Source organism: Carassius carassius, chromosome 12 (genome assembly GCF_963082965.1).
Source record: "Carassius carassius chromosome 12, fCarCar2.1, whole genome shotgun sequence".
Classification (NCBI taxonomy): Eukaryota; Metazoa; Chordata; class Actinopteri; order Cypriniformes; family Cyprinidae; genus Carassius; species Carassius carassius.
The window spans coordinates 30,960,889-30,977,029 of NC_081766.1; the positions used below are offsets into that span (position 1 = coordinate 30,960,889).

The 16,141-nt window shown below is 36.6% G+C and overlaps 2 protein-coding genes across 4 annotated transcripts in view; one reads left to right on the top strand and one right to left on the bottom strand.

The window, feature by feature from the left end:
- The first annotated feature begins 322 nt into the window (after nucleotides 1–322).
- Nucleotides 323–8,055, top strand: LOC132155221 (protein FAM78B-like). 2 transcript variants are annotated; one of them, XM_059564089.1, is made up of 4 exons: nucleotides 1,402–1,531; nucleotides 2,151–2,258; nucleotides 2,367–2,438; nucleotides 4,647–8,055. In XM_059564089.1, the coding sequence occupies exon 4, from the start codon at nucleotides 4,795–4,797 to the stop codon at nucleotides 5,167–5,169; it is 375 nt and encodes a 124-aa protein (XP_059420072.1). In that variant the 5' UTR covers nucleotides 1,402–1,531; nucleotides 2,151–2,258; nucleotides 2,367–2,438; nucleotides 4,647–4,794; the 3' UTR covers nucleotides 5,170–8,055. The 2 variants fall into 2 exon arrangements, with proteins under 2 accessions (XP_059420071.1, XP_059420072.1); XM_059564088.1 differs by lacking the exons at nucleotides 2,151–2,258; nucleotides 2,367–2,438 and having other exon boundaries at nucleotides 323–1,531.
- Nucleotides 8,056–8,449: 394 nt separating this feature from the next.
- LOC132155222 (UDP-N-acetylglucosamine transporter-like) overlaps nucleotides 8,450–16,141 on the bottom strand; it is a 33,967-nt gene continuing 26,275 nt past the window's right edge. The window contains exons 6-9 of one of the 2 annotated variants that reach the window (XR_009437229.1): nucleotides 11,464–11,638; nucleotides 11,189–11,307; nucleotides 10,964–11,054; nucleotides 8,450–8,577 (exon numbers count right to left, since the gene is read on the bottom strand). Coding sequence is in view for 1 of the 2 variants with exons in the window: in XM_059564090.1 (XP_059420073.1) it covers nucleotides 8,487–8,577; nucleotides 10,964–11,097; nucleotides 11,189–11,307; nucleotides 11,464–11,638 (519 nt within the window). In the remaining variant the exon portion in view is untranslated. Of the gene's footprint in view, nucleotides 8,578–10,963; nucleotides 11,098–11,188; nucleotides 11,308–11,463; nucleotides 11,639–16,141 lie in introns of both variants that reach the window. The other variant, XM_059564090.1, reaches the window with a different exon arrangement.

The window sequence follows — 16,141 nt, forward strand, 5'->3', positions numbered from 1 at the left end:
AAAGTTTAAAAAGTTAAACTTTGAAAACGTTTATTAGCATACATATTTTGAAAGAACCGTTTTCTCAGTAGGCTATAAGGTGCATATAATCCTTATACTGTATCCATAAGCACGACAGATATCATTTTTCACTTATTTAGCTTTAATAACTTGCTATATATATATATATATATATATATATATATATATATATATATATATATATATATATATATATATATATATATAATTTACAATTTAGCATCGCTTGATCCACTTTTTATGTAAACAGGACCAGGTTCCTTGTTTTTCTCGCGCGATCTGGCAACACCGATCAGCACCTCACTGCAACTGAACAGCGACCTTATAAGCACATGTCTGCGTTAAGATGCTCTGCTGTTTTTCATTGGAGGAATATATTTAAAAATCACTGCGGTATATAATGTTGCAGAGGGATTGCATGCGCTGTGTTTATTATTATTATTATTATATCTTTGTGTTCTCCATAGATTTGCATAGGTGTCTTCACTATGGATGTAAGGGATGGACACGCACAAAGGAGAACACAAAATTAATCCAGTGATGCCCGTGACAGGAATTGCGTTTTTAAACGAAGCACAACCGAGCCAAGTTTGCATTGTAAATCAGATGCACTGAATTATTGGTTGGATCCGTCTGTGTGTCGCTTCCCCCTTTTCAAAAGGAGCCACATCAACAAAATGTTGGGTAGGTCGTTCACCTGGAGAAAATATAACCACCATACACTCTCTATGCAGCACCGGCTCCCTCTTCAGCACTGACATGCCCGAGCCCAGCAGAAAAACCAGAATCAAAGGGCTCAGAGCTACAGCCGGGCACGTAAACTGGAAGGAGGACGGGAAACAGGCGCACACCGGGTGTCCGTATCGGTGGAGGCCGGATCACATCTGCTGGGGACGAGCATCAAGGGCAGTGCGGCACTCCAGCGCTTCAGGAGCAGGCGAGACGGATCATCCACACACTCTCAGCTCCACAACAGCACCGTGTTCCCGTTACACTTCTGCGTCTGTCTCAAAGATGCGCTAGAGCAACACACGGGCGCTCTGGTATGCAACAAAACATGTTTGTCTAGCAGTCATGCTTTTTATTGCTGTCACCCAGAGGATTTATCTACAATATATTAAGTTGGAAATGAAAATGAGGATCTATCAGCAATTCAAGGGATGTAAAAAGTGCCAATGAATATACTGCTTAAATATATGCTCTTTTTTCTGTCATTGGCCACATTGACACCCCTAATAAGCAGGACCATGGGTTGCATTCAGAGCATCGCCTGCAAGCCCCGCATCCGACGGGAGAACATAGTGGTCTATGAGGTCTCAGCCTCCATTGACCAATGCCCGACCATCATTGAGGAGAATTCGCCCATTGTCCTGCGATACAAGACCCCGTACTTCAGAGCATCGGCCGGGGTCGTGATGCCCCCGGTTCCCAGAAACGAAACATGGACTGTGGGCTGGATTCAGGCGTGCACCCAAATGGAGTTCTTCAATACATATGGTGACATTGGCATGTGAGTAATCAATAAACCAAACAAACAATGACAAGCTCAAGTTGCATTTGGTCTAACATGATATAGATAATAAACAGAAACAAAATGTTGGAGGTTTTCATTTTTATTGGTCGTTCTGTTGGGTTTGTGGTCATCTGTGTTCAAATAAGTGAGTGTCAGGTTGTGCAGTTTGACATCTATATCTTTGTAGAATCTGTTCATTATTGAAGGGTTGTGTGCCATACTCTAAAAAATGCTGGGTAAAATATGGACAAACCCTGCAATTGGGTCATTTTGACCCAGCGGTTGGGTTACTACCCAGAAGGCTGAGTTAAACATTTAAGCCAAATGCTGGGTCGAAACTACCCAGTTGCAGGGTTTGTCCATATTTGACCCAGCACAGGGTTGTATTTAACCCAGCAATTTTTAGATTGTAGAATGTTTTCAAAACTCGTTGAATTCCGGCATTTAACTACAGCCAAGCAAACAGGATGCAGAACTGCAATTCAAATGTGAATGTAAAGAAGTGTCATTCATACAATCAAACTATATTTTTATATTGAAAGATAAACTATAAATGTTTCACTGTAACAAACTGCTGTAAAAATTACAGCAGCCAGCTGTTTTTCTAATAATACAGCATATTGCTGTAAACAGCGATGCATTCTGAGGTCACGTGATCTACAGAGGCATTGTGTGATCTTCAACAGAGGAGAAAAAACGACAAGAGGAAGGATTCACAACTGTGGTAAGTTACTTATTATTTCAGTTTTTTATTTGTCATGTAAATATAGTAGTGTATCTAGATTTGTGGTTCGTATTGGTAACCCCAGATTCACGCATCCTCAGTCCACAGGGCATGAAGGAGACTTGCGTGGAGTTTCTGCAGCGCAAGTCGCGGTAGGATTTCACACAGTCCCCAGCACTGGTCAGTTAAGAATTAAATGCTTCAATGACAACATTTGAAATTTACGGTAACTACACGTTGATGAGCACACTTTGTTGTGTATATTATATGGTGCAAATCAAATTTGCACAGGCTGTAATCTGTTAACATGGTGGCGAAATAAAAATGGCACTAAAGCCTCGCTGTAGTGTGTGTCATGTAAAATCTGAACTGTGCTGTTAAAGCGATTCACATAACCAACGAAAGGACCTTTGCTAACTTGCTAATTTGCTTGTTGTTTGTTTGTAAGGCCTATGCTAACTTTCATTTTTTTTAAATGAGTTAATCCAGCCCAGCTTCCTCTCCAGCCTTCCCACTCTGTTCGCAGCACATTAAGTTATATATTCAATCTGGAGTAATTACAAGGAGGAGACACCCAGTACCTTGAGTTCATTCAAAGGTATTGGTTCAATTATAACCAATTCGGTACCTGCATTTGACATGATATGTTATATCAGAAGAAAAGTTTTATAGATGCTCAGGCAGTTAACACAATGTTTCTCAATCTATTTTAGGCCAAATGATTTCCCTGTTTAACACTAGTGAGTTAAAATGGATGTTTTAATTAGTGGGACATTAAAAATGTCTTGGAGGTGGTGGGTCCACAGGACTGGAGTTGAGAAACGTCGCTCTAACGTGATCCAATTTCAAAAACATGATTACATGCCTCAAAAGCTCATGTGAATTAAATATTGTCTGTTTCCTGACCCTTTAGGCGCTTTGTAGGTATTAATCCAGAGAGAGGAACAAAGAAGTGAAAGGAAAAGTGCCATTGAAAATGACAGGGCAAATGGTTCAGAAATAGGTTGAAATTAACTCATATGTTGCCACTCTTTTTTTTTCAAAGTAAAGGATTTTCAGTGGAATTTCTGAAATGTAAGAAATACTCATACACATACACTAAGATCTCTTTTTCTTTTAATTATATCCTTTTTATTACTCTCTATATGTATTAAACTGTATCTTTCATCCATCTATTTGATTGTTTCATTATGTTTTGTAATATAATATATTGTCCTTTCTTATTTTTTTTATATTTCTAGTCTGCACCTTGGGATGGAACAACATCTGGAGCTGAACCATTATCCAAACTTTTGTTGCACTTACTTGGGCCTTGTTGTTTGGCCATGTTGGACTGTTCATGAAGTGGTGAAAATTCATCAATTTTTGTGGTTTTTAGAACCATTTTATTATGACCATGTTATTTAACTCCAATTCAAAATAATTCTAAACACACTGTTTTATGACAATTCACTCATGCAAATTGACAGCTATATATTGAATAAATATTGATCTGTTTTTCAAAATTAAGAAGTGTCAAATTATTATTTGTTTTGTGAAATAATAGGTGACATGAGTTATGCGTTCTACAACATTTTATGCAGTTAAATATCATTTAAAACATTATGCGGTTAATTAATGGTTTAAATTCAGCTGTCAGTCATTAATATATAGCAATCAGGAAAATATATACTGCATATTACATCCATCCTCTAAATATAGCATATAAACATTAAAGTAGTTCATGGTGAAAAAAAAATAGTTCTTTACTGTAATCAATAAAAACATGCTGGTTGGCAACCCTTCAGCCAGAATTTTACTGTAACATTTACAGGTAATTTTTACAGTGTGGCTTAATAAGGCCTTGTTTTAAAGTTTTTAATAGTTGAGTTGTGCCAAGTTCATTTTAAACCTACACATGAATTGAAAGGTAACCAACTCTTCGATTCAGAATTTTGCCCAATCCTTATCTATTGTTGTTTCCAAGCAGAATTTAATCCTGGATCTCTTTTGGTCTTGGAACAACATTTCAAGCAGTCATAATGCTGTTCCTTACATGCCCCTTAAAATTGAGAGAAACTCTGTTTTTCAAGTTCTAAACGTAACCCTAAAACACAAGATCAACAAGGAGAGCATCAGAGTAGGAAAGAAGCTGAATGAGAAAGCTTAGCAGGGGATAATTAAAATGAGTGGGAAGGCTAACTAAGAAAAAAAAACACATTCATGAATATGTCATTCACAATCCCATGTCTTTTAATCACTGTTTTTCCATAATTAAATGAGCAGGTCCTCTCACCCACCTTCACCATCTCTATTCACTTACCTTGTTTGCTCGTTTGATGTATTAAGGCACTGCCTCTCTTTGCCTCTTTTGTCCTTCCTTACCGATCTGCTTCTTTCCTCTGGCAGGTCCAGCTGGGAATTACCCGAGCTTCGAGAAGGACGGGTGAAGGCCATAAGTGATTCTGACGGTGTCAGTTATCCCTGGTATGGTAATACCACCGAAACAGTGACCCTCTCAGGCCCCACGTCTAAGCCATCCCGGCTAACGGTGAGCATGAACGACAACTTCTACCCCAGCGTGACTTGGGCGGTGCCCATCAGCAACAGCAACACGCCCATGCTCACGCACATCACCCGAGACCAGAGCTTCATCACCTGGCTGGTGGCGCTAAACGCAGACACCAAAGAGCGTATTGTTCTTCAGACGGTGCGCTGGCGTATGCGCGTAGACATTGAGGTGGATCCTTCCATGCCACTTTGTTCTCGTGCCAAACTGATGGGACGACCGCACCAAGAACAACCGCATATTCTCAGCAACAATGAACCCATCCCGCCTAACGCGCTGGGCAGGCCCAATGCCAACGATGCCCAGGTGCTGATGTGGAGGCCCAGGAGAGGACAACCTCTGGTGGTCATACCACCCAAATAGGGTTGTCTTAACAGTGCCTATGGGACACTGAAGACTGCATGCACTGTTTGGACACTGGATATTGGGATTGCCTTCTGGATTCCCAGTTTTGTTGGGTTTCTAAATTCCTCTGAACTAGACTGTCGAGAAGAGAATTCTCTGTGTGCACCATTAAGTTTTGCTATCGTTAAACGCAAATGACCAGGAGTAACTAGTACTAAATGTGCCGTTTTGAATAAACCGCCAAAATTTAGGGAATTGTTCACTGAAAAAAATTCAAATTTACTACGCCTCATGTTGTTACAAACTCGTAAGGTTTTATTTTCTTCTGCGGAACACAAAAGACGATATTTTTGTTTTATACAATGAAAGCCAATGGGTCTTTTTAATATGACATAAATGTAGCATAACATCAATCAGTGCAACTCGAATGGTATATTTGAAGTCCTCTGAAATAAGATGATAACTTTGAATGAAAATTCAGTCCTTTATTCACTCTCAAATAAAATCATTGATTAATACATTCATACACAGACTACATAAAATATGGTGAATGTCATTATCATAGTATGGACAAAAATAGCTCAATGCATTCTTCAATATATCTTCATTTGTGTTCCTTGGAAGAAAGTAAGTCGAACAGTTTTGGAACAACATTAGGCTGAGTAAATGATTCCATATTTTTCAATTTTGAGTGAACTTTCACTTTAAGAAAACAATGATAATATTTTTACAATTATACGTTTTTTGTTTAGTTTTTTTGGAACAAGGCCCTAAACTTTCAGGACACACGTTATATAATGCAAGAAAGAGATTGAATGTTTGATTCCATACAAGACAAAATGAATTCAGTGGCGTCAAAAGAACCAAGAGAGGTCACCGCAGGTCCAGCAGGAACTCTTTTGCTTTGTAGGACAACCAGCAAAACTCTTTAAAACTTATATCAGTCAATTGAGACTTGTGACTTCATTTCTAATGCTAGCAAATATCTTTTACCTGCTGTAAGATGAAAAAGACCACAGAGTGCCAGTTGAGGTGGAGTGTATATGGTTAAATTGAGGATGCAGTGGGGCCATTCATCCAGTCAGACACATACTGGCAACAGCGAGTCGATAGGAGTTTGTTTATGAGTCTGTTTGAGTTTAAGCAGTTGGTGCTGCACCATAGGCATTCACCAGATTAGTCACATGCCATACATACTCCATCTGTGCCATTCCACATCCACGTCTCCCAAGCTGTCTCACTCCGTCCTCTCCCACTGAGACTCCTTGGGTCATTATGACACAGATGAAATTGAGTTTCCATTATGTATGTCAGGTTTACCTTTCAAGGGATAAAAAGTAAACATGAAAATGAAAATTCTGTGCTTAATTACCCATCTTTGTGTCGTTCCAAAATCATCATGACTTTTTTCTTGTTTGGGACACAGAAGATATTTTGAAAAATGCTTAAATTTTTGCCCACGCAGTGAATGGTAGAAGGTTAAAAACAACATTGCACCTCAGTGATTTTATGTACCAAAAAAAGGGGGGAAAAATCTTCAAAATATCTTCTTTTGTGTTTTACAGAAAAAACCGAAGTCATACAGGTTTGGAATAGCATGAAGGTGAGTAAATTATGACAGAATTTTCATTTTGGGCTGAACTATATCTTCTAAGGTCAGTGGCGCTTAATGTAGCACTTAGCCAACATTACAAACAAAATTGTCAAATAGGTTGCTTTTGAGGGTGACACAATTACTGACTGAAATTGAATGAAAACTGGTCAGAACTTTTGTCTATGTGAAATCCCTTGTTGCTACAGTTTTTGATCTTTCAAAATAATGTTTTCGCTACAGAGCTTTTTAAATACAAACAATGGAACTATTGCAAAATTTTATAGCATAATAAAATAAATTGCAGTCTTGGCATGCAAAGCAAAATAATTTAAAATTATCTAAAAAGAAATCAAAAATTAATTTTGAACCATGGGTTTCATCTTTCTCTATAATATAAAGTCTGTGGAGGCACCGACAAACCAACATGAATACACTATTTAGTGTGTGGCTGATGCTTTCATAAGAGCCTGCTAAATTTACTAATACATTTCTTGATATTCATTATTTGCATGCTTTTAATTTAGTGAACTGTATTGTTTTATTATTCACTGAATTGGACTGGTTGGAAATGAAGAGGTGATATCCAGTCCGGACATATAACAGAAAATAATAATGACTAACTCTTAAATCTAACAGAGCATTTATTCATGCCTGATGCTTCGCCTAAAATCACTTTCAAAGGGAAAGTTACGTTGGAAGTTGAGATGCATGCAGTACATCTAAAGCTTGGAGCACTGATCTAGACGAAGGTAGAATACATCATATAGGGTTCCTTCTCTGTAATATGATAAATACCTCATTTCATCTCCCTTTATCATTGCTAAGTTACATCTTCTGTATCTCTTGTCAAAGCCATATTCCTCCTTAAAATGATCATCTAAATAAAGATACATGAAGACATATGAACTCAGTATCTGATAATCGGCAGAAAAAAAGGGGGTTTTACTTCAAGATTTCAACATTTCATAGCATAGGGTGTGCAGGAATGAGGAATAAAAATGTTGCTTAAATTGTGAATTTACTTTCTCTCATATCCACATGCTTTCCCACTGCAAAGCGAGTCTATGCAATGGAAGAGACTGAGTTTACTGTGGAAAAGTTTCATAGCATTGCATTACGGGCAAGAAAGACCCAGTTAGGGGGGAAATGATTTTTCATCTCCCTTCTTGCATGCAAGATGTTTTTGCATAAAACAAACTGTGATGCAACATATATATTTCCACTGAAACCCCCAGCTGAGAGCAACAAGGTCTAACAGTTCACTCTGTTCATTCAAGGACTAATAAAAGTGCACTGAGCATCTTGCAGAAGTCTGATCTCTTTAGCATCAACATTTTTTCAACAATTTTTCCACCGATCAAAATGCAGTCATTACTCCTATAGGAAACGTTTGAGATTCAACTTGTTTTTATTACCAGACTTTGACAGCAAGACATTTTAGAAACACTTTTTATTGGCTTTGAGAAAATGATGCTTCTCAAAGGACACATTCAAGTAAAACAATCCCTTTCTCAATATGCCATTGTATGGCACAGAAAATAAATGTTAAAACTGTAACAAATGGAATTTGCAAGGCTCTGTCACAGAGATCCCTTGTAAACACTTTTCAGATGAAGTCCTTAAAGTCCTCAGCTGAATGCAACAAACAATCCTTTAACCTAAAAGATCTGAAGCACTTTGAAGTACAGCATCTTAGCAGACATTGATGATTTGGGTTGTTTATCATCTCGTGTCCAGTCTTCTATACTTTACTAGGGTTGACCGCAGATGTGCTCTCATACCCGTAGAGAAATGTAGCAGCAATAACCAGCATGGCACCAAGGAAAAACACACTACAATAGAAAAAATAGCTTCATTTTCTACACATTTCTGCACAGTGCAATAAGCGAGTCATTCCCAGTAAACAGTGCCATTTATGCCAGAAAATGTCAGGACTTTTTAAATCATTACATTTGAAAAGGTTACTTCTGAACTGCCAAGAAGTCGTATTTTCATATCACAGGGCCAAATAAACAGGACATTGCTGTTACAGACGTTGGGTGTACAGACATTCCCAACAATATTCAGATTACTTCAACCCCTGTCACAGTAAGTTTCGAATTTCAAATTTATAACCTAAAACTTGAATAAATTACTGAATACTAACAAATACATTTATCATAAATATTTACATATATGGAAATACTGATAAAGGCTGAGGGTACACGATGACAATTCACTGACAATTGAAAATGCTTTCTGTGGGTTGGGGGCCATGTTTGTGTTTTTGTCTTTAAAAACAAAAGAGTTTCTGAATTTCATTGCATGGCTTTTTAAAACCTATGCTAGATGGATATGTTTTAAAAAAAATTAAGATGCAAACCATGATCTGTGTGTCTACAAATGTGTTTCTTCTTGAGGCTAGCATTGTTGTATACATTTTTTTCAAAAGGGGCATTGCATATTTAAAGGTGCTTTATGTGGATTGACACCAAGTGGTTGAACTAGGTATTGCAGTCCAAATTCAAAATATTGGAGAGGGTTTTTTCTTTACCTGGCCCTTCATCCTCAGACTTGACGCACACACAGGTTGCCAGATTGATGACACAAACTGGAACAAGCACACTTGACAATGAATGATAAGAAATTTGCTGTGTTTTCCACCAACTGGCAACCCGGGTACCGAAATTCAATTGGTTAAACTGACAGTGGGCGGGTTTCACAAACCAAAACAAAGACCAACATTCCGGCCCGGAAAGCACCTTTTTTCAAAGGAGAATAACTGACTGTAGCATTGTTTTTCAGATAAACAAGCATGTTTACTTAGTTTCTTAAGTATTTGCAAATGTGGTATTTTTATGCTTAAGTAGAGTCAAAATCTTACATACAGCACCTTTAAGAAAGGCAGCAGTGATGTGTTGGCGAGAGCCTATTTCACAGTGAGTGCTGCACGCTTGGAATCATTTTCTCCTCGTTCTTTTCTTGTACGTTTAAAAATGTTCTAACTATGGGTAAACTTTGAGTTTACTTTTATTTATTCCACCGTCACAAAGCTAATGTTTGCAAAAAATAGATAAAAAAAGAAGCAAAAACGTGTTTTGTGTGAAATGGCCCAGAGCGTTAAACCTCTTTTAACGTTTTTGTTTCATTTGCATGTTTAAATACAAACAGTGGAAAAGTAGCATATCGGAGAGCAAAAACGCTTTCTGTGTGAACAGCCCCTTCGTGGTGTTTGAAGACGAAGGTCAAAAAAGGTGTTAGTTTAAAGTAACATTTTAGAATGCACAAAACATGTTCATCTAGCATGTTTACAGTACATATAAAAACAAATGGGAAAGCAGTGTTCTGTGTGAACGACCCCTATGGTGTTAAAAATACAAGATGCAGAGTAGTGGAATCATTGTAGTATAACACAAAAACTTACATGGTTTATTAAGTGGTGTGCAAATGTAACAGTAAAGTGTGAAATTTACTTTTCTACTGCTAATAATTTCCCTTTAAAACCCTTTGTGTTTCTCTGAGACAGTTGTCACCCACAGATCCAGTTTCGACGAGAAGTGCATATTGTGTGTGCAATGAAAGGAAACGTCCTGCCACTGCAAGCTATAACACACGACACAATAAATTAAAGTGTGTTTGCCCTGCTGTAGCTATAAATGGAATATTATGAATGTATCAAACCAACAGAACGAATGAACACAAATGCTTAATTAGTTTTTCTGCAGCTCCACGCCATGTCTTTGACACACCTGGTTTAAATGGAATGTTTGATGGCTTCTTCAAAGGAAATGATAATGTGTTCTGGCATAATTGAAACAGAAAATTACACCAATGTAAATTGACAATTTTTGTCAGGAGACACATTTAACAAACAAAGACGTTGTAAGACAGTACAAAATAAACACTGGTGTGTGGATCTACACAAACATACTCTGCACTTCTTTTGATAAAATCATTTGCTCAATGAATAAATATGAATTTATTTGCCTCGGAGGGCAAAGATTGCTCTGTTTGGTGGTCCATCCCAACCAGTTCAACACAGTAACGCTCACACAATAATTTGTGTGAGTTTATCCACATACACACTTAAGTCTAATATGCTGTGCTGTGCATACAATTTAATAATTCATAAAAATATTCGGTATCTTGGGAATTTTACCAGTAGTAAGGAACACACATGGCACAGTTTTCAGAGAAAGACCCAAATACAATGTATGAGTTTTGGAGCAACTGCCTTACCTAGTAGGGTCAAAATCATCCAACAAGAAATAGGAGATGAAGGTAGATAGAATGATGGAGATGGATGTTGCAAAGCCTTTCAGGATGTTATCTGCATATGTGATGACAGCTGCAATGACTAACCCACCCAAAGCCTACAGGAAGTATGTGGAGCATGTTTTACACAAATAACCATCAAATGAGACATGCAGGTCTGCGCATGTGGTATGTATATGTATAATGTACCTGAAGAGCCACCACAGTCCACGTCAGAACGTTGTACCCTTGAAAGAGTCCATTCTCATGCACTCTTTCTCCATCACACACAAACACTCCCCCAAGTCCAAAAATCAATCCAAATAAACCTAAAAAAGAGATGTGGAACAAGTGTGAAACACATTTCTGAAACCTGAAGCAGATACTTGTAAACAATAGCTAACAAAATTAAATGCATTTAAACAACAAAAAAAGTTTGCTGGGCATATTCTAGGTACATATTTTCTTTTAAGAAATCTGCTGACCTAGCTGAATATTACGGACCCAGACATTCTGCTTGCTCTCTTTGAGGATCTTTTCAAAATACACGCCAGCAAATCCGCTGGAGAAGCAGGCCACAAGCACAGCCAGCAGACCCATCAACTGAGAGCCGGCGGTCAGGTCCTCCTGCTTAGTGACTGATGTAGGTTCAGCTGGCCACTGTTGGTTCAGGTCAAACAGAAACAAAGGAGGAGTCTTATTTACTGCATACAGGAGTTTCCAAACACCCCAAGAGAGTGCTAAAAGCTCAACGGAAAAAAGTACAGTTGTGCTCAAAATTATTCATACCCTTGGTAAATATGTTCAAAGAAGGCTGTAAAAATACATTTGCATTGTCTATCCACTTGATCTTTTATTAAAAAATAAATTAAAATTAAATCTAACCTTTAATTAAAGCAAAAACAGACAGAAAGCCTAAAAAAAAAATCAAATATAATAACTGTTGTTTGGGAGGGTTTCAAGAAAAAACCAATAAAAAAGAAAGGCTCTCATCCAAAAACAAACTCCAGCATATTTATTTGCCAGATGCTACTAGAACTTCAAACAGGACTGGCTTCTATGGTCAAAATAAAAAAAAAAAAGGCTTTTTAGCAGCAAACATTCAAGATTGGTTTGTTGCACACAGGGATAAAAAAAAACCATGTATACATGGATCTTTAATATTGTGAGCCTATTTTTCTGCCACAGATCCGAGATCTGATAGATGGCATAATGAATTCTATGAAATACCTCTCTCCACCCTCAATACCACAACTTAGGTGCCCTTGAGCAAGGCATTGAACCCCCAACTGCTCCCCGGGCGCCGCAGCATAAATGGCTGCCCACTGCTCCGGGTGTGTGCTCACAGTGTGTGTGTGTGTGTTCACTGCTTTGTGTGTGTGCACTTCGGATGGGTTAAATGCAGAGCAAAAATTCTGAGTATGGGTCACCATACTTGGCTGAATGTCACTTCAATGGATAAAAAACAAAAAACTGACTGTCCATGCAGCAAATCCTATAATGGGCCGTGGTTGGATCTTCCAACAGTACAATGATCCACAAACAATCATCAACATCAAAACAAAAATGAGTCATTGAGAACAAAACCAAGCTCCTGCCCTGGCCAACCCAGTTCCCTGAGCTGAACCCTGTAGAAAATGAGTGTGGTGAACTGAAGAGAAGCATCAACATGCAGCTGGAAATCTGAAGGGTCTGGAGAGATTCTGGATGAAGGAATGGTCTCTGATCTCCAGTCAGATGATCTCTAAACTCTTCAGGCATTTTAGGTGAAGACTCCCAGCTGTTCTTTGGCAAAAGGAGGTTGCAAAAAGTATTGTATAAAAGGGTATGATTAATTATGACCAATGTGTGTTAGAGAAAAACATTTATTTCATAATGAGATTTCTCTCCCATTTTAAATGCTTACTCTCCAATGAAAGGATAGATTTGAGACTTTTTAAATAAACTATCTGAAGGATTGATAAAACAAATGAATTTTTACAGCCTTCTTTGATCGTAACAATGATCTATGAATAATTGTGAGCACAACTGTATGTGTTAAAAAAAAATATGTAAAAATAAATAAATAACAGAAAAGGAATCAAATACGCTATTTGTACACAATTAATCAATACACAATTTAATCAATAAAAATCAATGATGCAAATTATTATAGGAATGAAATCAACACAAAATAGATTAAAGTTAAAATTATAATTTAAGTAAATAATAAAAAAATTCAAATAAATAAATACAATAAAATAAATTAAAAGTAAATAGTACAAAAATATTTATTTTCTTTTTTTTTACAAATAGTTTAAAATAAATAAATGTATAAATTATAGAAATAAATTTTTGGTTTGTTTTAATTATCCCAAACTTCTCGCGGAAGTTTCGATTGAATCTGCGTCATTGGAAATCGTGAGTTTTATTTGAGTTCATTATATTATTTCATATTGCTATCCTGACATCGGATGTCTTAAATGGACTGTAGAGGCCAACACATACTGTTGCAATAAATGGTTTCACTACCTAATTGTGAAACCAGCTGATGTCAGTATCTTAAAAACTTGCATCTGTCAAAATAAGTCCTTTATTTTGTCTATTATTTTACGCAGGCATACGCTCTTTATATGGATGTTTCTTTGCATTGTTGTGATTTCTTTGATGGTGAATATGTACACAGTGTACCCTTATTATTCCTATTCAACATCTGAAAGAGTGAATTAGTACAACTGACTGCTCACTGACTGCTCTTCATTTCTCTCATGGTCACTGGACATCCACTGTAGTAATCGATACTCTGAGACGGCTGGCACTGTAATAGTAATTAGTGCAATACAGTTCCTTTCAGACACTGATGCAAGATTTATTTTGAAAGACATGCATGACTGTCAGATACAGTTTAAGTAAAGAGTGTCTGAGAAAAACGCACTGTCCCGATTCAGTATCTGCAGTCAGATGTGATGTTGCTCAGTGTCATTATTCTATCGTAATTTCCATAACTTGTGAAATAGAAAGTATCTCACCTCAGAAAAACGAACTATCCTGACCTGTCAGTTATACTGTGCTTGAAGCACGCAATCTTCAGTTGCACATGCAAATGCAACGGTGCACAATGTTTATCATTTCACTAAAGTGCGAAAGAAACTATGAGCATGCAACGTGTGAAATAAAAGTACAGTACCAATAAATCACACAATTTGTACTTTGTGTTTGGTGGAAATGATTTGCATGAAGGTATGATATTCATTCTATTCAGGGGCAGTTTGCACCTTTCATTAACAATTCATGTCAGTATTGTGTATTCAGCAGGTTGTTCATAACCCAAAAATGCCATGTTATTTTCACTTTCTGTTATTCTGTATATGTTTATATGTATATGTTTATATATATATATATATAATAATGCAACTCTGACTTCCTTTAAAAAAAAAAAAAATTAAAAAGTTAATTAATTTTATCTTCCTCAAACTCACGCAATTGTTTCATTTTCAAAAGATGTCTACAAAATAATCAGTTCACAGAAACCATGGTCTCCTTAGTATTCACTAGGTTTATAGAGCAGCAAAGGAAACCATTCCACAATCTGCATGTTTTGAAAACATTTTCTATGCTACTAGTTTCAAGTATATATGAAGAGTTCAGATGCAAAAGCCTCTAAGTGCCATCTGAAATTTTCTTATGAGCTTTTTTTTTCAAGCTCGTATTTAAGTTCAGTAATTTAACTTAAATGACAATTAATAGGTAATTTTCATTGCCAGTAATGTGAAATAAGTGAACATAAACATACAAGCTTGATAAAAATGATCATTATTGAAGGAAAGTTCAGATGTCACTTAGAGGATTTTTCATCTGAACTCTTCATATTTAGAATAACCTAAATAACTGCATCAAACAGAGGGGCGTGTTTTACTAATAATTTGTTTATTTTTGCACAAGGCACTACATCGTTTTAATTATTTTGGTGTTATCAGAATACATAACACTTTAAAATTAAACTTACCAAAATAATTGAGTAAAAATTCAATAAAAGCCAATGTCATGTATGTAGTTGTGGTGGTATGGAATACTATTTTATAAAGGTTTCTAGGAAATAAAAAAAGTTAAATTACTTAAATAGTTAATTTATAAATATTGTTATTTTTAAAGTTTAATGTTAACTTATTTCTACTCAGTTTTATTTATTAATGTACCAGATGCAGTAACTCAGATTTACTACATTTTTAGAGTGTATCCTCCATCTGTTTGCATCTGTAGATTTCTTCTAAATTCAGCAATTTAGATTTCTAAATTTCAGGGGGAAAGACTCTTGATGTAAGTCAATAACTGGGGACGTTCTGTATGCAAATTAGGCGTCAACTAGTTAAAATGCCCACATTTGCATCTAATTGACAGGGAAATGCAGGTAAATAGGATAAACAAAATAACTAAAGCATATCACCTGGTGGTGATATATGCTTATTTTATTAACTTATTTTATTACATGGCTTGGTTGAATTCCAATGTAGAATGCGGTCTGTTATAACCAACAGACCGCTGGTCGGAGTATAACAGACCGTTGCCATGAAAAACAGAGCGTTGCTATGGACTCACAGAATTCTAACCGTAGAGACGGAGCGGACTATTTTCTTTAGCGGAAGCAATACAATCGGGTTTAACAATCGGGGGAGAGGGAGAGGGAGCGCTTCAGAACTCCTGACCTGATATTTAGATACTATATTTCAATAAATATATTTGTTTGACAGGGAAGCTGTGTGCAAACAGAAATATATATTATTTTTCAAAAAAAAAAAAAAAAGCACTTTCTCTCCAGGAATAAAAAGGGCAGGTGCTCAAGCCCCCTTTCATGTCTATGTGTGCACGTGCCTGTATAAGACAAATAATTATGAAAGTTACTAAACACTTCTAATGTATAACGGACAAAAATATTTTAAAACTGGAAGACTTTGTCCATGCCATTGCTGTTTTTATGTTTATTCATTTTTGTTTGTGTGACGCAGGGATTCACAAACGTTTTTGTCAGTCAAACCCATATAAGTTAATATTTCAATAATTTAACAACACATTTGCATGTTCACAGTTCTCTGATGTCAATTAATGATTACACTGGCAAGTAAGCAAATAAAATATTTAAAATATTATGTCATAGGAAATCCAAACCTAATGCAAAAGTAGTCAATA

What these genes read in the sequence shown, in the direction of transcription:
- LOC132155221 (XM_059564088.1), top strand. Translation starts at nt 1,197, where the DNA reads ATGAATATACTGCTTAAATATATGCTCTTTTTTCTGTCATTGGCCACA. An exon ending in ACATATGGTGACATTGGCAT is followed by an intron (nt 1,532 to 4,646) that starts GTGAGTAATCAA and finishes TTCCTCTGGCAG; the next exon opens with GTCCAGCTGGGAATTACCCG.